The 23,921-nt window shown below is 42.4% G+C and overlaps 1 protein-coding gene across 1 annotated transcript; it reads right to left on the bottom strand.

Annotated features, from left to right (window-relative positions):
* Positions 1–14,974: 14,974 nt before the first annotated feature.
* LOC147339699 (odorant-binding protein) lies at positions 14,975–23,637 on the bottom strand. Its single transcript, XM_086388821.1, has 7 exons — positions 23,506–23,637; positions 22,892–23,031; positions 21,962–22,032; positions 18,957–19,067; positions 17,853–17,951; positions 17,604–17,648; positions 14,975–15,182 (listed from the first exon to the last, which is right to left on the bottom strand). The coding sequence occupies exons 1-6, from the start codon at positions 23,584–23,586 to the stop codon at positions 17,626–17,628; spliced, it is 525 nt and encodes a 174-aa protein (XP_086244947.1). The 5' UTR covers positions 23,587–23,637; the 3' UTR covers positions 14,975–15,182; positions 17,604–17,625.
* Positions 23,638–23,921: the final 284 nt, after the last annotated feature.

Genomic DNA, 23,921 nt, shown 5'->3' with positions numbered 1-23,921 from the left:
TAACTAGAATTATGACTAATAATATTCTACCGGAACATATCAGATTTTTAGGAATTCCATATAATCTCTAGACTATCTTTATCATTTACAATATAACTTAAGGTTTATTACTAATCTGAAAACACCTCCCATGCAGTTTAACATATCAAGTGAACCTAATCAGGTCAATATCTTCCTTTGGGATGTTTTGGGGGCCTTTTGAAACATCCCAAAGTTAGATGGAGGTAATTTGATTTGAGAATTTTGTCAAAAGAACTTTCAGAAGAAAAAAAGATTTTAAAACACAACAGGCTCATAGGTCTCTGTGAAAGAAGTTATTTACTAAGCCAAAGTGATAATAAAAAGTTCAAAGGCAAATACAGAACAGATCACTTAAAAAGGTAAAGAAACTTAACATTTGCTATAAAAAGCAACTGAACATCTTCAGAAAACTTGCCTTATTTTTTTTTAAACAAATTTACATTTTGCATCTGCTTACTTTAAAAGTTCATTTATTGTATTAAACTTGTTTTAAATTTACTCAGTCCTGAGTGATCAAGTGCAAAACCCATTTTGGAACCCTTATCCAGAAATCTTTTGTCACGTAACTGTTTCAGCATAATCTTAACTTCTAAGTTGTAGAATATCTCAAGAGATCCTAAAATGTGGAAGACTTTCTAAAAGTTCACTCGAAACTCCTGTTTCATTTGCATACTCTCCTCAAAAGTTTCTTCACATTGAGTTACTTTCGTTGCTGACAGATTTGTAAGACATGTGATAAGATTTTATTTAGCTTCTGTTAAACATCGACACAATTCAAATATTATCAGTTCAGTTCAGTCGCCCAGTCATGTTCGACTCTGCGTCCCCATGAACTGCAGCACACCAGGCCTCCCTGTCCTTCACCAACTCCCGGAGTCCACCTAAACCCATGTCCATTGAGTCGGTGATGCCATCCAACCATCTCATCCTCTATCATCCCCTTTTCCTGCTGCCCTCAATCTTTCCCAGCATCTGGGTCTTTTCCAACGCGTCAGCTCTTTGCATCAGGTGGCCAAAGGATTGGAATTTCAGCTTCAGTACCAGTCCTTCCATTGAATATGCAGGACGGATTTCCTTTAGGATGGACTGGTTGGATCTCCTTGCAGTCCAAGGGACTCAAGAGTCTTCTCCAACACCACAGTTCAAAAGCATCAATTCTTCACTGTTCAGCTTTCTTTATAGTCCAACTCTCACATTCATCCATGACCACTGGAAAAACCATACTTAGTTATATCTAATGTTGATAATCAAGACAGGTCTCTATTAATTAGATCAACAAACTTAAACATTAATACCAGACCCTAATTTAATATGGAATATCCCGGTTCACGTGAATGTGACAGTCATTTGGCATAATTTTTTTCTTTTACTTAGAATTGTTTGGTTTGTATGTTTGTGAGCACTTACATTCACTTAATTAAATAGAGCTCTTTTATAAAGCAACTGTGGCAGCGTTATCCAAAGACAAAGATGCCTACATACAGCAACAAAGAGGCCTCAGTTTATCTTTCAAGAATTCGGTCCTAAGTCAGGTAGAGCAATGTAAAAACCCATCAATTTGCAAAAGAGTTTAGATTCAAATGAGGTTTCTGAGAAATGGAACAAGTCAAGCTCACTTGGCTAGATGGCTGAATATTTGCAGGAAAAGAAATTTATAAGTATCTTGTACAAACCAGCTTCTAAATTACGTTGCACTCTCTTAAATTTAGAAGACCAGATGGGACATTTTCATCTCAAAACTGCAGGCAAATTCTTCCTACGGTGACTTTGTTTCCCCCTTGTTTAATATTCACAAGCCTCTTAAGATAAACGGGGAAAGATTTTGGAGTGGTAAAGGATTTTCGGAGCCACCCTTGGGTCCTGAAAAGACTACATTTGTAAAACAAAGATAGTTTGTTTTTCTGTTTGAATTGGAAACGGTTACCTCAATGAAATTGAAGGACTTGACATATCCATTACCTATGTCGGAAAACTTCACTTTTACTCATTTAGCTTAGGGGAGAAGACCTCTAGGGAAGGCTCAGAGGCAACATCTAGGCTCCTGTAAATCAATCTGGACTGAAGGGGAAAGAGGTGAAGGCACCAGGAAAGACAGAAGGAGAAGTCTGCATAGTCCTACCAGGAAGGCAGCAATCAGGGGGAACTGAGGTCAGTGATTTGCTTAAACCAATATGTGCCTCATTTGCACGGAAGTCCTGAGGACAAATAGGGTCTTGCCCAAATATTTTCTGATCATGACCGGCTAGCCTCAAGCATCTAGGCTCCTGGGTGGCTAAGGCAGACTTCTCACCAAGTTCAAGCTCCCTCTGGTCACCACACAACAGGCCACTGCATCTGAGAGACTTGGCACTGAAGCCAGGAATATCACTTCATTTGGAAAGCCAACTGACCGAGAAGATGGCAGACTAACGTCTCAGGGCAGCTATCTTGTTGGGGTCTGGATGCCAGGTTCTTCTATAGAGTCAGATGGAGAGGAGCGATGAAGAACTTATACCAAAAGGCAAAATAGAGAGTGAGAGACAGTGAGGAAGTAACGTAACCTGTGTCTTCAGTCTTGCAAGACATCTCTGGGAAGGACCAGCCTTTGGAAGGGGTGTGTTTATCTCTTCTTTTTTGTAGCCGCTCACAGGTGGTCAGGTTCAGATGATCTCTCTATGAACTGAAGAAAGGCACTTGAGTTTACAATCACGCAGAGGGGCAGTGTCCTTTGAGGCAGGTCATTATGTATCATTGAGCTTTCCTGGTGGCTCAGTAAAGAATCTTCCTGCAATACGAGAGGGCCAGGTTCTTTCCCTGGTCGGAAAAATCCCCTGGAGCAGGGAATGGTTACTCACTCCAGTATTCTTACCTGGAAAATCCCATGGATGGAGGAGCCTAGCAGGCTACATAGTTCATGGGGTCACAAAGAGTCAGACAGGACTGACTGACTAACAACTTTGACTCTGATTATATATGATTATAATAACAGCAGCAGCGAAAAGCAAGTCAAAGAAAGAGTTCCAGCCTGGGGTCAGAACTGTTACTTCTCTGCAGCAGTTAACAAGCTCAGTAGTGCATCAGTGCATCTTGTGGACTTAGCTTCCCTGGAGCGTGTGGGGTCGAAGTTCCCCATCTAGGGATTGAACCTGCAGTCTCCAGCATTGGGAGGCAGATTCTTGGCTACTGGATCACCAGGGAAGCCCCACAGTTTTTGAGATCTACCTTGGTGACCTTCTCTACACAGTGCTTCTCAAAGAGGAAGATGCTCAGTGACCCCAGACAAGGTGACACATGCCTGATGGAGCATGTTTAGTGTTGAGCCTGACCCTGCATTTCTTTTTTCTTTTTTAAATTATATTTATTTTTTTTTTTTACTTTATATTTGTTTAATTGGACGCTAGTTACGTTACAATATTGCAGTGGGTTTTGCCATACATTGACATGAGTCAGCCATGGGTGTACGTGTGACCCCATTCTGAACCCCCCCCACCTCCCTCCCCATCCCGTCCCTCTCGGTTGCTCCAGTGCACCGGCTCTGAGTGCCCAGTTTCATGCATCAAACTTGGACTGGTGATCTATTTCACATGTGATAATATACATGTTTCAATGCTATTCTCTCAAATCATCCCACCCTCACCTTCTTCCAAAGAGTCCAAACATCTATTCTTTATTTCTGTGTCTCTTTTGCTGTCTCACATATAAGGTCATCGTTACCATCTTTCTATATTCCATATATATGCATTAATATACTGTGTTGGTGTTTTGCTTTCTGACTTAATTCGCTCTGTATAATAGGCTCCAGTTTCCTCCACCTCATTAGAACTGATTCAAATGCCGAACCTGCATTTCTAAAAAGCAACCCAGGAGATGCCATTGCTTCTGGTTCCAAACCACACACTTTTCAGAAGGAGGTCTTCTCAAAGTTTGTCCCCCTTTTAAAAGTTCCCTGCCGTACAATTTCCCCGTGTAGATTTCTCTGTCTTTAACCAGCAGCTTTGGTCTGACCAGACCGGAAAGTTCTTTTCTAAGGCTGCTTCCCAACCAGGCGTGCTGTGGCTCCCAGGAGATGTGCTGTGGCTCCCAGGAGACGTGCTGTGGCTCCCAGGAGACACACTTGTGTATGGGGATGTTTCTGGTTGTCACAGTGGGAGAGGTGGCTGTTGACACCTTCCATCTGGTCGTTAGAGAGGAGTCAGGCTACTGAAAGAGCCTGCAATGCACAGACCATTAGCTCACAGAGAATTATCCAGTCGTGTCCATCACTGGGAGGCTGAAAATCCTGGATCACCTGAGTTAACCAGCTGCTCTGACCCAGAATGAAGCCTCAGTCCTTGTAGGAACCTGTAGATTTTCTAGAGGACATGGTCCCCCCTCCAGTGTCAAAGACCCACACTCCCTAACTCCTTCTCCCTTCATCATCGCTTATTCTTTTTATAAGCGGTCTTCATTCCCTGGTGAGTAACTTCCACAATGTCATGGTCTTCGCGTTTGATGTTGGCTGAACCTCCAGTACTAGAACTGGTGAGTGAGTGAGTCAGGCTGCTTCCTCGGAGGTTTCTGTTCTCAGCAGGCAAATTTCGGCAACCATGTGTACAAGACAGGACATTTCTTGGTGAAAAGAAATATCACACAGACGTCAGAGAGGGCAGGTTCCACAAAAGAAATTTCCATTGTGAGTCACCTCTGTGTACTTTTGGTTTTTTGTTTATGAACTGGTATTTATCCGTTGGCATCTGTTTGTTTCCAGTTCCGTGTGTGTGTGTTTATCAATTCCTGTGAGGATAATTCAGGCAGTCAGCCTTTGGCTGTAGTCTTTGATCAATATGTTTCATTATTTATATCAATTGTATAGGAATTAAGATTCCCCCCCTCTGTCCTACTCTTATCATTGGCGTCTGTCAGCTAACGCCAGGTTGGAACCCAAAGCCAGCATCAATAACAGTAAACCTCAGTTTTTGCCCTTCTCAAGGTTTGTGCAGCAAATGAGACAAAAGTTTCATTTTTTGCCGAATGTCTTAATTTCTCCTTTTCCCGACAGGAACAGACTAGAGATTGAGTTCAGTACAATGCGCTATAAACCTTTACCTACATGTACATCATAAAGAATGTGTGTTCTGTAGGATTCCCCCTCTCCACGCTTTGTCCTGAATTCAGCAAATACAGATTTAATGCCTACAACTGCCTAAGCCTGAGAATTTAGCAAGAAGCAGACAGACTCAGTAAATCATCCAGTGAGCAGCCTTGCTGTGAAAGGAGGCAGAATATATAAGAGCTTAACAAATAACTGGCTTTCCCTGGTGGCTCAGCTGGTAAAGAATCTTCCTGCAATGCAGGAAGACCTGGGTTTGATCCCTGGTTTGGAAAGATCCCTGGGTTGGGAAGATCCCGTGGAGAAGGGAGAGGCTACCCACTCCAGTATTCTGGCCTGGAGAATTACATGGAGCGTATTGTCCACGGGGTTGCAAAGAGTCAGACATGACTGAGTAACTTTCATTAGTTCATTTCAGTTCAGTCACTCAGTCGTGTCCGACTCTTCTCGACCCCATGAATCGCAGCACGCCAGGCCTCCCTGTCCATCACCAATGCCCGGAGTTCGCTCAGACTCACGTCCATTAAGTCAGTGATGCTATCCAGCCATCTCATCCTCTGTCGTCCCCTTCGCCTCCTGCCCCCAATTCCTCCCAGCATCAGAGTCTTTTCCAATGAGTCAACTCTTTGCATGAGGTGGCCAAAGTACTGGAGTTTCAGCTTTAGCATCATTCCTTCCAAAGAAATCCCAGGGCTGATCTCCTTCAGAATGGACTGGTTGGACTACACATAAAAACCATTAACTGATTTGTTGATTGCAATGATGGAACATTTAAAAATAAATTTAACAGTCTAGCAGCTGTGACACAGTGATAGTGGAAAATATAAGGAATTAGATTCATACATTAGTTCTTGATGAATCAATGTGATCTGTGAACATAACAGTACTTGAAATAAACAGACATACAATTCTCTTTATATTTTAGTCCTCATGTATGTGCAAAGCAAAGACTGCTCTCCAGTATGTTAATATGTTTGTGGGTTAAGGGAAAAGCATGTGTACATATATAGAATTCTTTTTTAATTTGTTGGAATATAGTTTTTTTACACTCGTGTAGTTTTTGCTCTGCAGCAGTATGAATCAGCTATACCTATACACATATGTCCACTTTTCTGGATTTCCTGCCTATTTAGGTCACCACAGAACACTGAGTAGAGATTTCCCTGTGCTATAGAGTACTGCTGCTGCTGCTAAGTCACTTCAGTCGTGTCCGACTCTGGGCGACCCCATAGATGGCAGCCCACCAGGCTCCACCGTCCCTGGAAGTCTCCACGCAAGAACACTGGAGTGGGTTGCCATTTCCTTCTCCAAAGCATGAAAGTGAAAAGTGAAAGTGAAGTTGCTCAGTTGTGTCCGACTCTTTGCGACCTCATGGACTGCAGCCTACCAGGTTCCTCCATCCATGGGATTTTCCAGGCAAGAGTACTGGAGTGGGGTGCCATTGCCTTCTCCATGCTATAGAGTAGGTTCTCATTAATAGGTATTATGTATAAAATAGATAATTAATGAGAACCTACTCAACATGTATAATATCATATATGAAGCGAGTCACCAGTCCAGGTTTGATGCACGATACTGGATGCTTGGGGCTGGTGCACTGGGACGACCCAGAGGGATGGTACGGGGAGGAAGGAAGGAGGAGGGCTCAGGATGGGGAACATGTGTATACCTGTGGCGGATTCATGTTGATATATGGCAAAACCAATACAATATTGTAAAATTAAAAAATAAAATAAGTTTAAAAAATGATATCAATAGGTATATATGTCAATCCCAAACTCCCAGTTCATCGCACCCCCCTGCTCCCTTGGTGTCCATACATTTTTTCTACATTTATGGTCGTTACTTCTATTTTGGAAATAGATTCATATGCTTTATTTCTCTAGATTCCGCACATGAGCATTATTATACAGTATTTGTTTTACTCTTTCTGACTCACTTCACTCTGTGTGATACTGTGTAGATCCATCCAAATTTCTGCAAAAGGCTGAGTAATATTCCACTGTGTGTATAGATACCACTTCTTTTTCCATTCCTCTGCTGATGGATGTTTAGGTGGCTTCCATGTCCTGGTATCTTAAACAGTGCTGTTGTGAACATTCGGGTTCAGTTCAGTTCAGTTCAGTCGCTCAGTCGTGTCCAGCTCTTTGCGACCCCATGGACTGCAGCACGCCAGACTTCCCTGTCCATCACCAACTCCTGAAGCTTGCTCCAACTCATGTCCATTGAGTTGATGATGGCATCCAACCATCTCATCCTCTGTTGTCCCCTTCTCCTCCTGCCTTCAATCTTTCTTAGCATCAGGGTCTTTTCAAACAAGTCAGTTCTTCACATCAGGTGGCCAAAGTATTGGAGTTTCAGCCGAAGTATCAGTCCTTCCAGTGAGTATTCAGGACTGATTTCCTTTAGGATGGACTGGTTGGATCTCCTTGCAGTCCAAGGGTTACTCTCAAGAGTTTTCTCCAACACCACAGTTCAAAAGCTTCAATTCTTCAGCGCTCAGCTTTCTTTATAGTCCAACTCTCACATCTATACATTAGGGTGCATACACATTTTAGAATTATGGTTTTCTCTGAGTAAATAGGATTTAAACTAATTTGTCAGAAGAACCTGATTCTGACTAGGAGATTAAATAACAAAATAAGATGGAAAATACTTTAATATGAACTTATGTGATCACATATCTATGTATGACTTTCTCAAAGTTTAGTGATATTTCTTCTTTACTTGTTTGATAGTTTTCAATTAAATATCCTTGACCTCCAACTTTATGGAATATTCTATTCAATTTCTTTAATAGAGAAAAGACAGGAGGAATCTTCTGTTTCACCACATCAATTTCAGTTCCATGTCTTTCAAGTACTGTGTCTACATTTCATCTGGGTCATTAATTCCAATAAAATAAATCTGTTCCTAGTTACCCCGTGATATTTATCTGTTGGATTTGTGGTGATAACTTGTTTTTTCCTATTAATATTGAAAAAACAAATACACATATATGTATATATGCATGTATATATATACACACATGTAGGCATAGGATATTTCACAGTTTCTGACTGGTTTATGCCAGGTCTTGACTTTCAATAGCCATGAAGAGATTCACCCCATAACTGTTCTGTTGCCTCTGTGTCTACCCACCCATCCAATCCAGCATTTGCAGAAGTACTGTGAAGACCAGAGACAGAGCTCCAACTGCATCCACTCTGCTTTACAAGTAGGAGAACTTAAAGAAAGCCCTTGACTGCCATTACTATGAACTAAGCCATGGAAACATTCATTCCTGGTACCTTTGACAATGACCAGTTGTAGCCAATTTGGAGGTCATGACTATGTAGGAAGGAAATCATTTATTCTGTTACATATCACTAGGTCTAGTGTTATTTATCTCGGACTTGGAGCAGATCTTTAAACTTTTGTCCAAACTTTTAAACAAGCTCTATATCTTTATGTTTTTGAGAAAAACATAGTTGTTTGTTATTTTTGACTGCTCTGAATCTTAGTTGCTGCACTGGCTTTCTCTAGTTGCGGCGAGCAGGGGCTACTCTCTAATTGCAGTATGCAGGCTTCTCATTGTGGCGGGGTCTCTACTTGGGGAGCACGGGCCCTGGGCACACACGTTTCTGTAGTTGTCACACATGGGCTTAGTTTTCCATGGCATGTGGGATCTTCCGGGATCAGGGATGGAATGTGAGGCCCCTGCAAAGCAGGTGGATTCCTTACCACTGGACCACCAGGGAAGCCCCATAAGTTCTGTATCTTGAGTGCTCGCTAGATCTTTTGGATTCTAAATACCTCAGTCAGTGTGCTCTGCCCACTGTCACGGGAATGTTCAGTCCCTGGAAATGCTAGTGTCTGCGGCTCTTTGAACCATAAGTGGCTGGAAGATCTTCTTTAGATCCTATGAATGTGGATCAGTTACAGCTGCATCATTTTGTTCCTAAGTGTCAGCTGCTGTCCCATCTTTGATTCCTTCTGTTGCAGTCGTTAAGAATTATGAGTCCTTCAGCTCAATTGCAGAAATGTTGGTGCTGTTAGAAGAGGCTGCTGCTGCTACTGCTACATCACTTCAGTCATGTCCGAGACTCTGTGCGACCCCATAGACAGTAGCCCACCAGGCTCCCCTGTCCCTGGGATTCTCCAGGCAAGAACACTGGAATGGGATGCCATTTCCTTCTCCAATGTGTGAAAGTGAAAAGTGAAAGTGAAGTCGCTCAGTTGTGTCCGACCCTCAGCGACCCCATGGACTGCAGCCTTCCAGGCTCCTCCATCCATGGGATTTTCCAGGCAAGAGTACTGGAGTGGGGTGCCATTGCCTTCCCCTCAATTATGACAAATGTCCTCTGACACTTTCTGTGAGTACATCTTAGTAAATCTGAACACGAGTTTCTTTTCCTAACACGAGTAAGATGCTTTCTGGGGACATCTTTCTTGACCAGCCTGCCTCCTCCTAGTACAGTAAGAGCATCCATAACCCTGTCCCCTGTCCAATGATGGATTAGTTTTCTTCTCCTTCTCCCATGGATACCTCTAGGACATCTCTAGTTAATCCTCCTCAGAGTTGTCTTTGATGAATATCTCTCCTGAAAGTGAAAGTGTTGTTGCTCAGTCATGTCCAAGTGTTTGCAACCCCATGGACTGTATCCCATCACAGTCCTCTGTCCATGGAATTCTCCAGGCAAGAATACTGGAGTGGGTTGCCATTCCCTTCTCCAGGGGAACTTCCCAACCCAGGGATTGAACCCACATCTCCTGCACCACAGGCAGATTCTGTACCAACTGAGCTACCAGGGAAACCCATCTATCCTCTTAAAGGCATATGTTTCTGGATAGTTAAATTTAATGCATATATTTGTGTGTTTTAGATCAAGTGACTTTTGCACACACACACATGTGCAGGGATGGTATTAAATCAGTTTATTTATACCCTCAGAAATCAAATGCCACCAAGCAGGACATGATTAACTGACCAGTAGAGACGAGATGGGAGAGGGAGTGTGTGTGAAGAGTGAAGGATCGTGTTACTCAGGGACCAGGAAAGTCATCTTCGTGTTGTTGATCTTGATTCCATGGAGACGAGGATGGGTCTGGTCTCAGGCACTCTTTCTGTAGGTGAGTAGAACAGAACCAGAGGTTTAGTAGAGTCAACTCTGTGACGGCTGACAGGGGTGAGCTTCAGGCAGTAGGCTGTCCAGGGTAAAGGAGCTGGTAGCTGATCCAATGTCAGAATCCTGGTGGACCTCAGTACTCCACATCTCTGTGATGTTGGAGTCCCTGTGGAATTTTTCCCAGGATGTATATATGGTGGGACCTTTTATGTACTGGAAGCAATCTAAGACTAATGATTTCAAAATGCACGTTCATGGGTATGGTTCAAATTAAGATGGTTTACAGACTCTGTGATTGGAGTAAGCACGTCTGATTCCACATGTTTTGTCTTTGGGGGCTTCAAGAATCATTTTCTTATTTTATGTTGGATTGTAGTTGATTAACAATACAGTTTTACTTTCTTCTCTACAGGAAAGTTATTCTCACACACATGTACATATGTGTGAGTATGTACACACACACACATATATATTATTTTGCATATTGTTTTCCATTATGGTTTATCCCAGGACAATGAATACAGTTCCCTGTACTCTACAGTAGGTCTTTTTTGTCTATCCACCCTGTATGCAATAGTTCTTATCTCTGTGAATCTGAAACTCCCAATCCTTCTCTCCCTGCCGCTTAGGAACCACAAGCAAGTTGTCTATGTCTGTGAGTCTGTGTTTTGCAGATAAATTCATCTGTGTTGTATTTTAGAATCCACACATAAATGATATCATATGCTACTTATCTTTCTTTCTCTGACTTACATTACTTAGTATGGGCTTCCTGGTCGCTCAGATGGTAAAGAATCTGTCTGCAATGTGGGTGACCTGGGTTCTATCTCTGGGTCAGGAAGATCTCTTAGAGAAGGAAATGGCAACCCGCTCCAGTATTCTTGCCTGGAGAATCTTATGGACAGAGGGGCCTGGTGGGCTCCACTGCATGGGGTAGCAAAGAATCGGATACAACTGAGCAACTAGCATTCAATATTCAGGTACTTAGTACGATCATCTCTAAGTTCAACCATATTGCTTCAAGTAGTACTATTTTATTCTTTCTTATGGATGAAGAGCATTCCATTGTACCTATGTATTACAGCTTTTCTTTTTACCATATACACCTAGAAGATAGTGTTTTTATTTGCTTTATTTCTTCCATTTATCTCAACAGAAAAATAAAAGCCACACTTTAGCTTAGATCAGTGTCATTTTCTGAGGCTGCCTTATAGCTTAGAAAGTTTAAAGATCACACTAGAACAAAAACCTCCTGCTGCTGCTAAGTCACTTCAGTCGTGTCGGACTCTGTGCAACCCCATAGACAGCAGCCCTGAGGGGGACTATAAATGCATGTTTCAGACCACGTGGTAAAGGCCTTTACTGGTTCTGTCAGAATTATGTGAGATTAAATAGTGGATTTGAAGGAAAGGTGAGTTCTCTTTAATCCCAGTTCTCCTGGAGGAGGGATGTGTGTGGATAAATGTGAGGTCAGGACTGATGGGAACACAAGTTTCCACTAGCTTATGGGGATTCCTGCTTCTCTCTGATGACTCTGGTCTGCACGATTCCTGCAGGCTAAGGTTTTCTCACTGAACCTGCTCAGTATTAATCAGCCGACCAACTGGCTATTTAATATGACTCAAAAGAAGAGATGTTACCTGAGGAGACAGAGAAATTTCTCTAGCGATAGAAAGTAAGTTATTGGGACAAAAAAATGCTACCTGAAAAATTTAGCATATATGAAATCCACCGTGTGTCCTTATTGATATATTTGATGGTACAGTATAGCATGCAATGCAGGAGACCCAGGTTCAATCCCTGGGTGAGGAAGATCCCCTAGAGAAGGGAATGGCAGCTCACTCCAGTTTTCTTGCCTGGATAATCCCATGTTCAGGAGACTGGCAGGCTACAGTCCATGGGGTTGCAAAAAGTCAGAGGCAACTGTGCACAAACACACAAATATTCATTTACACTGAAGTTATTGTGAAGGCTTTTTCTTCTTACTGGGAGGACAGTTATCCAGGGGAAGAAATAAAAGATTCATTCTTTACAACCATTCTCCAATATTTCCAGTGTTTTTCTCTTTTTATAAGTTGGGGATTATATAAAAGTTTATTCATGGAGAAAGAAGTTAAATAAATTCAACTTGATATCTTGATAGCATATTTACATGCTAAATAAATGATATAGTTAGGAAAAAGTATAATTCCCTTACCACTTTTTTTGATATGCACAATATTTTCTTCTTTAATCCCTCTCTTTATTGTAAACTCCTTGAACTTCTCCAAGGCTTCATCTTCAATATCACTTCCTTTCACTGAAAAATACCATGAAGAAAGGAGAATTTTTGCCTCTGAGAACCCAGAGAAATTTCTGAATACAGAACAAGAAGTTGAGTGTGAAATTCAGATCTTCACTTCTTATAAATTAAGCCTCAAACAGCAACCAATTCCCATGACTCAGATGTCTGCTGTCTTAACCATTAATTTCATGCAACTCTGTAACTAGACCAAACAAGTGTCCTTAGCAGGACCCCAAAGACTTGCAGAAGCTCCATGAATTTAGTATGGAACCAACCTGCTCCTTGACCAACTTCCTAGTATCTGTACCTGCCACTCAGGTCTTGTTCTGACCCTAATAAGTAGGGAACAGGGTTTCCCCTGACAGATACAACTCACCTCATCACACATAGTAATGGGAGATGGTTTAGTCTTCAATTAACCCACTGTTCTAACCAATACCTTTTCTGAAACAGACATGTGTTGTTCCAGGGGTACACATACCTGTCAGTGCGTCTATGTGGGTATTTGGGGTGATGTCAGTGTTTCTAAAAACAGTGCATTTGAATAGTTGAATAGGATGAAGATTCATTATAAAAGTTTCTGTTCCAAGGGTTAGAATGCACTTTACAACTGTATAAAATGAGCTAGTTAAGGACAGCCTCAACCGTGGCTTGAAATTTGTTGGCATGATAAAAAACGGGGGAAAAAAATCTCTTCTAGTAATATTTCATTTTTTAATGCCAACAAGTGGGAATTATTTTGAAATGTTTGATGATCTGATACTGCCTCTGCTCTCCACCCTGAGCTACTCTTTCTTGGTAGATTAATTTCCAGGATTTGACTCAGAGAACATAAATAGATAGGCCTTGTAGACTGCATAATGGATATTGTCAGCACATACCGATTTTATGGGTAAAAATACTCACCATGGAAATATTCCATGGCAGTTCAGTTCAGTCGCTCAGTTGTGTCTGACTCTGTGACACCATGAACCACAGAACACGAGGCCTCCCTGTCCATCACCAACTCCTGGAGTCCATCCAAACTCATGTCCATTGAGTCAGTGATGCCATCCAACCATCTCATCTTCTGTCGTCCCCTTCTCCTCTTGCCCTCAATCTTTCCCAGCATCAGGGTCTTTTCCAATGAGTCATCTCTTCTCATCAGGTGGCCAAAGTATTGGAGCTTCAGCTTCATCATCAGTCCTTCCAATGAACACCCAGGATTGATCTCCCTTAGGATGGACTGGTTGGATCTCCTTGCAGTCCAAGGGATTCTCAAGAGTCTTCTCCAACACCACAGTTCAAAAGCATCAATTCTTGGGTGCTCAGCTTTCTTTATACTCCAACTCTCACATCCATACACTACCACTGGAAAAACCATAGCCTTGACTAGACGGACCTTTGTTGACAAAGTAATGTCTCTGCTTTTTAATATGCTGTCTAGGTTGCTCATAACTTTTCTTCCAAGGAGTAAGCGTCTTTTAATTTCATGGCTGCAATCACTATCTGCATCATTAAAAAAAAAAAAATTTAATGATTAATTTTTGGCTGTGCTGGGTCTTTAATGCTTCCTGGGCCTTCTCTAGCTCCAGGGAATGGGGGCTCCTCTCTACTTGCAGTGACCAAGCTCCTCTTTGTGGTACCTTCTCTTTGGAGCATGGGCTCCAAGTGTGCAGACTCAGCAGCTGTGTTCCACTGGCTTAGTTTTCCCTTGGTATGTGGGATCTTCCTGGATCAGGGATTGAACCCCTGTCCCTGCATCCACAGGTAGATTCTTAACCATTGGAACACCAGGCAACTCCCATAAGTTCTATATCTCGAGGGTATTCCATCTTGTAGATTGTAAACCACAAGGAGATCTGATCTGTGTGCTCTCCCCATGACAATGGGAATGGCCTCTCCTTCAGACTACTAACACCTCCTTCAAACTACTAACACCTCTTTGAAGCATAAGAGGCTGGAAGAAACAACTTCAGATGTTGTAAACAGTGACAGCTTCCTGCCTGAGCTGTCAATCATCTTGTTCCTCCAAGCACTGCACTGACTTCATGATGCTACGAATTGACCAAGGTGCACATGCTGCCCAGCTTTGGTTCCTAGTGGTCCAAGTCGTTAAGAAGTATCTTCAGCTCAACTGCAGAAGTGTTGGTGTTGTCAGAATATACGTTTCCCTTATGTTGTGGCCCATGGCATTTTATACTTTCTCTCTATGAAGATCAAAGACTGGAACACGGTTCCTTTCCATGTAATGAATACGATGTTTTCTTGACATCTTTCTTGACCAGATTACCCTTTCTCACTGCAGTTAAGATGATCCATAACCCTGTCCCTATCCCATGTCCTTTCTCTCCTTCTCCCCTGGACACGTCTAGGAATCTCTATATCCTCCTCCTCAGAATTGCCTCTGATGGAACACCTATCTTATTAAAGGCATATGTTTCTGGATAGTTAAATTTAATGTGCATTTTTGGGTGTTTGAAAACGGGGACTTTTGGTACAAACACACATAACTTGACTGTAAATTGAACCAATTTATTTAAACCCTCAGAAATCAAACACCACCAGACAGGATGTGATTAGTGACCAGGAGAGATGAGATAAGAAAGGGAGTGTGAGTGTGAAGAGAGAAGGATCATGTTAACCAGGAACCAGAGAAGTCGTCTTTGTGTTGATCTTGATTCAATGGAAATGAGGACGTGTCTGGTCTCCATGACTGTTTCTGTAGGTGAATAAAACAGGACAAAATGTTTAGTTGATAAAGAAAGCTGAGCACTGAAGAATTGATGCTTTTGAACTGTGGTGTTGGAGAAGACTCTTGAGTCCCTTGGACTGCAAGGAGTTCCAACCAGCCCATCCTAAAGGAGATCAATCCTGAATATTCATTGGAAGGATTAATGCTGAAGCTGAAACTCCAATACTTTGGCCACCTGCTGCAAAGAACTGACTCACTGGAAAAGACCCTGATGCTGGGAAAGATTGCAGGCAGGAGAAGAGGGGGACAATAGAAGATGAGATGGTTGGATGGCATCACCGACTCAATGGACATGAGTTTGAGTAACCTCTGGGAGTTGGTGATGGACAGGGAGCTGCAGTCCATGGACACTCTGTGTCTGCAAAGAGCTGGACACAACCGAGTGACTGAACTGAACTGAAAAGTTTAGTAGAGTCGACTGTGTGATGGCTGATGGGGTGAGCCTCAGGCAGTAGGTTGTCCAGGGTACAGAAGCTGGGAGGTGATCCAATGTCAGAATCCTGGTGGCACTCACTACTCCACATCTCTGATGTAGGTGGGGATCCATGTGGAATTTTCCCCAGGATGTACTTATGAGGTGACCTTCTATCTATATGATCCATTATAGGAGTAATGGTTTCACAATGCACATTCAGATTCTGTGATTAGAGTGCATTCTTCTAACTCTCCAAGTTTTGTCTTTAGGGTCTTCAAGAAATAATTTTTAAAAATTTAATTTATATTGAAGTATAGTTGATTAACTATGTTGCATTAGTTTTATGTGTGCAGCAAAGCGGTTAGTTTGTACATACGTATACCTATTCTTTTCCAGATTATTTTCTCATGTAGGTTTTTAAAGAGTATTACATATAGTCCCCTGTGCTATACTTTAGGACTTTTTGGTCTATCCATCTTGTATATTGTAGCTTGTACCTTCTAACTCCAAATACTCATTCCATCTCTTCTCCAGCCTTTCACCCTTGGCAGCCACAAGTCTGTTATTTAGGGCTGTGACCCTGTTTCTGCTTTCTAAATAAGTTCCTCCATGTCATATTTTGGGTTTCCCTGACAGCTCAGTTGGTAAAGAGTCTGCCTGCAATGCAGGAGACTGCAGTTCGATTCCTAGGTTGGGAAGATCCCCTGGAGAAGGGATAGGCTACCTACTCCAGTATTCTTGGGCTCCCCTTGTGGCTCAGCTGGTAAAGAATCCTCCTGAAATGCAGGAGACCTAGGTTTGATCCCTGGCTTGGGAAGATCCCCTGGAAAAGGGAAAAGCTATCCACTCCAGTATTCTGGCCTGGAGAATTTCAGGACTACAGTCCATGTGGTCACAAAGACTCAGACACAACTGAGTGATTTTCATATGTCATATTTTAGATTCCACGTATGTGTGACATCATGTGATATTTGTCTTTCCCTTTCTGACCCCCCTGGTGGCTCAGAGGTTAAAGCGTCTGCCTGGAATGCGGGAGACCTGGGTTCGATCCCTGGGTCAGGAAGATCCCCTGGAGAAGGAAATGGCAACCCACTCCAGTACTCTTGCCTAGAGAATCCCATGGAGGGAGGAGCCTGATAGGCTATAGTCCACGGGGTCTCGAAGAGTCGGACAGGACTGAGCGACTTCACTTTTACTTTTCTGACTTCACTCAGTTTGATCATATCTAGGTCCAACCATGTGGCTACAAATGACATTACTTCATTCTTTTACTGAACTGAATATTCCATTGAATATACGTACCACATCTTTCTTATCATATTTGCCTGGAAGCTAGTCTTTGTCTTTGCTTTTTTTCTTTCATTTTTTTTTTTCTTTCTCAACAGAAAATTAAAAGCCACACTTTATCCTAGATGTGTGTCATTTTCTTAGGCTGTCTTAGGTTAGAAAGTTTAAAAATTTCACTTTAAGAAAACCATCTTGTGAAGGGGAATAGAATTCAAATGCATGTTTCAGACAGTGTGACTGGAAGACCTCTACTGGTTCTGTCAGAATTATATGAGATTGAGCACTTGTCTTGAGTCAACATGAGCACCCTTCAGTCTTGGTTCTCTTAGAGGAGGGGTGTATGTGGACAACCACAAAGTCAGGATTGAGGGGAAAACTAGTTAAGCTTCCACCAACTCGTGATCATTCCTGCTCCTCCCTGATGACTCTGGTCTGCTATATTCCTGCAGGATAAGGCTTTCTCATCAAAGCTGCTCAGGATGAATCAACCAACCAAACAGCAATTTAATATGGCTCGAGAGAAGAGGAATTACCTGTTGTGACAGAGATATTTCTCTACTGGTCAAATGTAAGCTGTGGGGCCAAAGATAATAGTTATCCACAAAATTTGGCAGATATGAAATCACCATGTGTCCTTATCGATTTATTTAATGGAACAGTATTAGTAAAAGACTGTTTTCACTTACACTGGTGTTTGTTTGGACCTTGTCACTCGGGGTGAGGATGGTCTTCTGGAGGAAAACCAAAGGGACAGGAAAGAAAGATCCACCAATTAGTACCATTCCACAGGATTTCCAAGACTTTTTTTTTAAGTACCAGATTATATAAAATAATATTTATGGAGAAATAGATATCAAATAAATTGATTTGTTTCCTGATAGTATATTTGCATATAAGGTGAATGATATACTTAGGAAAAAATAGAATTCCATTACCATTTTCCAAGAAATTCACAACATTTTTCTTGTCAATTCCTTTGTCTTCCGTCAGCTTCCAGAATTTCTCCAAGTCTTCATCTTCAACATTCAGTTTAACTGAAAAACACCACATAGAAAGCAGAATTTTGCCCCTCAGAACCCATTCTGAATGCAGAACAAGAAATGGAGTGTCCAAGTCAGATCTTCACTTTATATAAATTAAGCCTCCAACAGTTACCATTTCATGACTCAGATGTCTGCTGTCTGTCTTAAGAATTAATCCCCACCCAACTCTGTAACTAGACCTCCCACCTCAGCATCAGCAGGAGTACCCCAAAGACTCACAGGAGTTTCATGGATCTGGGGACTTCATCACACTATGGAATTGATCTGCTTGCTCACCTACTTCCAATTATCTGTACCTGCCACTGAGGTCTTGTTCTGACCCAAATAAAAAGCAGACAGAGTTCTCCCCTGATAGACACACACTCACCTCATCACACATGAAAATGGGAGATGATTTATCCTTTAATTAACCCACTATTCTGCTCAGAACCTTTCCTTAACTAGGCATATGTTGTTCCAATGATGTACACTTGTCTCAGTGCTTCTATGTAGGTATTTGGGCTTATATCAGTGTTCACAATAGCAGTGCATTTGAAAAATTGCACAGGAGAAAGATTAAAAATAAAAGTTTCTGATCCAAGTCTTAGAATCAATTGAGAAACTAGTATAAACTCAACAAATAAGAGTAGTTTCCTTATAGCCATATCTTGAAATTAAAGTGTTAAAAAAAATAAAACTAGAAACCAACACAATAATTTTCCTTCAACGAAAAATTTAAACAAAAAACTATTTCTACTAAAACTTATTGGCTATCTTTAATTTCAACAAACGGGAATTATTTAGAAATGTCTGATGATATGATCTCCTCAACCCCTCTGAGCTCCTCTTTCTTGGTAGATTTTGTTCCAGGGTCCTTATCTCCACGAACAGAAAGATCTAGGTTCCGTGGGCTGCATAATAGATACCATCACCACATAATGATTTTGTGGATAAGAGCACTGATAATGGAAGTTCTACATGACAGTGTTGATGTGCATAGGAGGATGTCACACATACCAAACAGTCCGGTCAATTCTGTCTTCTTGCCGTGTTTATCCACGTTGGTGTTATGTGCTACCAGATGCGTTCTCGACAGAGAGACAATTTTAAATACATTTTGACCCTCATCTGTGAGAGAGAGAATATGCATATATATAGGACTCCACCTTTGTGTATTTTCAGTTAGATTCATCATGGCAAGTTGAGAGTAATAGCAATAGAACATCCTGTGCTGATGTGTGGGTGGGCTGAATCCTACAGCTGCCATGGCAGCAAGGAGAGCAAGAGCAGTCGAGACTTTTCCTTATTCCCATGTTCTCATACAACTAACCAGTCACTCTTTGCCCTCTTGCTCAGCTGTCTTCTTCAACGTGTGCTCTAATGAACCCCAGTTAAAAAAAAAAAGAAAAAGAAAAATAGGAGTGTATTATCAAATCCAAGATCCAAAATTATTTGTATTTCTGTTGTTCCAGCCGTGGAACTGATTTTTCTTTAGGGTATATCAACTTAATGGTAAATCAACTGAAATGGTAAATCAACTTACCATTTCAGAGTGTAGCATGGACATGTATATACTACGATGTGTAAAACAGACAGCTAGTGGGCAGCTACTGGATAGCACAGGGAGCTCAGCTCAGTGCTCCGTGAAGACCTTGAGGGCTGGGATGGGGGAAGGGAAGGGAGGCTCCAGGGGGAAGGGATCTATGTACACATACACCTGATTGACATTGTACAGCAGAAACTAACATAACATTGCAAAGCAATTATCCTCCAATTAAAAATAAATTAAAAAATATTGGGGACAATTTGAGATGTTTTGTAGACAGACCTGCTATTGAAATAATTAATATGCAATATTATCAAATTTTAAAAATAGTTAATGAAAGAAAAAAATAATAGCGTGTGTTCTCGAGTGCCTACACTGTGCCAGGCAGCTTTAGGAACACTTGATGTTAATTCCTGTGCTTCCTCTGCCCCTCAGCTTGGGGTATGACATGTCCGTTGGTGTGAAGACAGTTCACCGGCTGGGAAGTGCAGGCAGCGAGCTCCGTCCCCACCTGGAGGGCTGCCCCTCCTCTCTGCCCCGCCCGTCCACTCTGTCCCATGTATCTGGACAAGAAGCAGCTCTGACCTACTGTGTGTCACGTCTAGACTGTCTACATCCATTCTGTCTCTCCTGGCTTCCATCACACCTAATAGTAATCCCTAAGAAAGACGGGAGGTAAAACTACCCGCCTTTGTACCTGAAACGTGCCAATGGCATTGTTCAGTGTCAGAAACACTGAAAATTATTAGTGTGATGGAGAAGGAGAAAAAATAGCAGCAGAAGCAGCTTCATAGTCTCAGAGCCCCTAGATGTTACATACAATGTGCCCAAGCCTACCATGAGTCTAGAGCCTGGGGTCACGCTGGGACAACTTAAGTTGGATGATGCAGGTCCTGAGATTATCCGTGACTGCCTGTGGTTGACCATGACTTCAGCAAGGTGGGCATTGCAGCATCACTGAACTGGCTGTGACGTTAACGAAGGCAACGGGACAGTGAGAGCCAACCTATCTTATGGGCGTCAGGTCACCATTAAGGCTTGATGTGGGTACACCTCACAGCCCCCAAAACACAGTTGGGGGGTAGCACTTGCTGGTCCCCAAGAGATCTTACAAGAAGGGGTTATAACCTATTTCTCCCTTTTTTAGTCACTCTGTAAAAACTGCAGCTAAAAAGGGTTGCAAAACTGGAGAAAAAGTAAAGACAGCGGAAGCCCTGAGATTTGGCCAAAGGAAAAAATAATATCAGTAAGAAAATAAAAACATAATTTAAAAGTTGTCAAATATTAAAAGCCATTCAGGAAATTTTCCAGGCATAAATGTCACTGATTTGTGTTCGTCGTATAAGCATTGTGCGACTGTTTCGTTTAGACACGGGTTGTCATCACATGCTGCTACATTTAAATCACAGTCAAATATGTAGCCCTTAGAACGTTTACTGTCTGAGCTGAAACTCCAGTACTTTGGCCACCTCATGTGAAGAGTCGACTCATTGGAAAAGACCCTGATGTTGGGAGGGATTCGGGGCAGGAGGAGAAGGGGATGACAGAGGATGAGATGGCTGGAGGGCACCACCGACTCGATGCACATGAGTTTGTGTGAACTTTGGGAGTCGGTGATGGACAGGGAGGCCTGGCGTGCTGCAATTAATGGGGTCGCAAAGAGTTGGACACGACTGAGTGACTGAACTAAGACTTTTAAAATTAGGAAGGCAGTTTGGGGCCATTATAAAGAAGTTAAAAGTCTTAGCCAGCATCCCTACTGCTTTGACCAACAGTTTCCTTTATGGTTGAACTCAAGATGATTTCCTTGGGTTCAAGTTCATCCTCTGTACCTTGGATGGATTAAGATGTTTAAAATTGTTTGAAAAAAGTGACACTGATGTGAAGACTCAAGATAGACCCTTGAGACATCAGTTCGTAAGGCTGTTGTAAACTGTCTGAGAACCATATGAAATACAGGTCTATACCTGTTATTCTCAGTGGCTAACACTCCTGAGGAGAAGGCAATGGCACCCCACTCCAGCACTCTTGCCTGGAAAATCCCATGGAAGGAGGAGCCTGGTAGGCTGCGGTCCATGAGGTTGCTAACAGTCGGACACGACTGAGCGACTTCACTTTCACTTTTCACTTTCATGCATTGGAGAAGGAAATGGCAACCCACTCCAGTGTTCTTGCCTGGAAAATCCCAGGGACGGCGGAGCCTGGTGGGCTGCCATGTATGAGGTCACAGAGTCGGACACGACTGAAGCGACTTAGCAGTAGCAGTAACACTCCTGATTGGGAGGAGACCTCCAGGCCGTGTGTTTGAATCATTGTCTCATGACAAAGTGAAGTGCTTGAATATCCTAAGGACTGGAGCCTGCTCACCCCTCTAATTGTTAGCAGGAGTAGAATTCAGGTGTGTGGGGTTATGGAAGACAATTGTCCCAAGATTTCTACCCAAATGTTCTCTGACCAGTGAAGCAGTCATACTTACAGTCAGCAACATAAGTACCATCGTCTTGCTTTGTAGCCTTGATATGTACATTCTTCCATTTTCCATTCCGCCTTAAAAAGCAAACATATACAAGGTGTTTGAAGCAATGGAAAAAGTAGACATATACTTAGAATTTTCTTTGTTTTATCCCCACAGGGTAATCTTATCATCTGAAGTTCTAAGAGAGGAGACAATAAGCAGACCCATTGTTAACTTGTGGCTCAGTAGGTAGACATCTAATTTTGAGGAAAAGGAGAGTTTGGGCAGAGATGGAGAAATTTGGTATCTGCACAGTGGAGTTCACGAAAAAGATGTGTGCCTGTCAAAACATATTGAACTATGCCCTCCACGAAAGAAAGAATTAGTTGCTCAGTCACATCTGACTCTTTGTGACCCCATGGACAGTAGCCCACCAGGCTCCTCTGTCCATGGGATTCTCCAGGCAAGAATACTGGAGTGGGTTGCCATTTCCTTCTCAAGGGGATGTTCCCGACCCAAGGATCGAACTCAGTTGTCTTGCATTGCAGGCAAATTCTTTATCATCTGAACCACCGGGGAAGGCTTACGCCTTCCACAAAGCTGCATATAATAATTGCTCATGGGCTTCCCAGGAGGTTCAAGTGGTAGACATGCAGGTTCAATCCCTGGATTGGCAAGATGCCCAGGAGGAGGGCACGGCAGTCCTCTCCAGCATTCTTGCCTGGAGAATCCCCATGGACAGAGGACCCTGGTGGTCTACAGGCCACAGGTTTGCAAAGAGTCAGACACTTCTGAAACAACTTAACAAGCCACATGCTCACTTCAATCAGGTTGATTTCAGAAGGATTAGCCGTATGAAAATTCACAAGTGTGTTTGTGTGTGTGTGATAGTTGCTCAGTTGTGTCTGATTTTTCACACATGTGTTTTCCTTCTTGGTTATTTGTACTTACTTGACAGAAAAGTAAAAGTCCACTGTGCCCTTTTCATCATCAAACACAAGTTTACGGAAGTAAGTCCTGAATGGTCCATTCTCCTGGATTTTCTCTGGGTTGGTGGATCCAATGTACACTGTTCTCCATGGTCCTGAAAGCTGAAAGCAAAATCCCCCTTAGAAAATGTAGTTCTTGTCTTTTTATTTCATCCAGCATCATGAGTCAAAGGTTTCCCACCCCCAGTGCAAGTCAGCACACATTATCTACCTTGACTGGACAAAGCAGGATTTATGAAATAATGCAAAACCGAGTCAGAGCAAAAGAAGGAATTGAGACATTTCTGAGATAGCTTGAGTTCTCATGTCAAATACAAGATCTCAAAATCAACAGCTGTTTGGCTGATCCACTTTTTTCTGTTACAAGACTAGTAAAAATGCCTGAGAGTCAATTAATACACAGTAGAGATGACACAGAGACGAAACGGAGCAGGTCTAGAGTCAGTTAATGGAGCAGTATTGAGTCGGAGGGAGGAGGATCGTTTAGTGGGTCCACATATCAAAACCACAAAAGGGACACACACACACACACACACACACCCAAGGCCTCCTCCCAGATCAGACGGTCCCTGGTACCTCTGAGAGATTTTGCTCAGCTTCCTCTTCTTGGGCGGCACAAACCACACCAAGGAGAAGAGTCAGGAACAGAACCTTCATCTTATCTCTCGTGGTACTTTGTCTGTCAAGGCTGACTGTGTCCCAGTGGCTGGAGAGGACGGGAATTGTGCCACTTTTTATAGGATCGTTTTGTTGGTGTGACGTGTCACGAACCAATGGTTGTTCCTCCTAAGCCCAAGGTTACACAGAAGTCATCTTCCGTATCCTGTTTGGCAGGGATCTGCTGTTTGTGTTATCTTTATCATGAGGGTTGTTTTAAGAGAAGCTTAAGAGGATCTGGACATGGAACATTTAGAGGGAGTGAGATATCACAATGCACTCTAATGTTCCAAGGCCAGGAATATTTATTTACCTTTGTATCCTGAGATAAGGCT

The sequence above is a fragment of the Bos grunniens genome, chromosome X, assembly GCF_055505025.1.
Source record: "Bos grunniens cultivar Pamir isolate PY7600 chromosome X, Bosgru_T2T1.0, whole genome shotgun sequence".
NCBI classification, from domain to species: Eukaryota; Metazoa; Chordata; class Mammalia; order Artiodactyla; family Bovidae; genus Bos; species Bos grunniens.
This window is presented reverse-complemented; position numbering and strand designations above follow the sequence as displayed.

Coding starts and splice junctions, on each gene's coding strand:
- LOC147339699 (XM_086388821.1), bottom strand. CDS start 23,586: ATGAAGGTTCTGTTCCTGACTCTTCTCCTTGGTGTGGTTTGTGCCGCC. Junction 19,068..21,961: donor TGGTACTTATGTTGCTGACT/GTAAGTATGACT, acceptor TCTCTCTCACAG/ATGAGGGTCAAAATGTATTT. Junction 17,649..17,852: donor TGTGAATTTCTTGGAAAATG/GTAATGGAATTC, acceptor GTTTTCCTCCAG/AAGACCATCCTCACCCCGAG.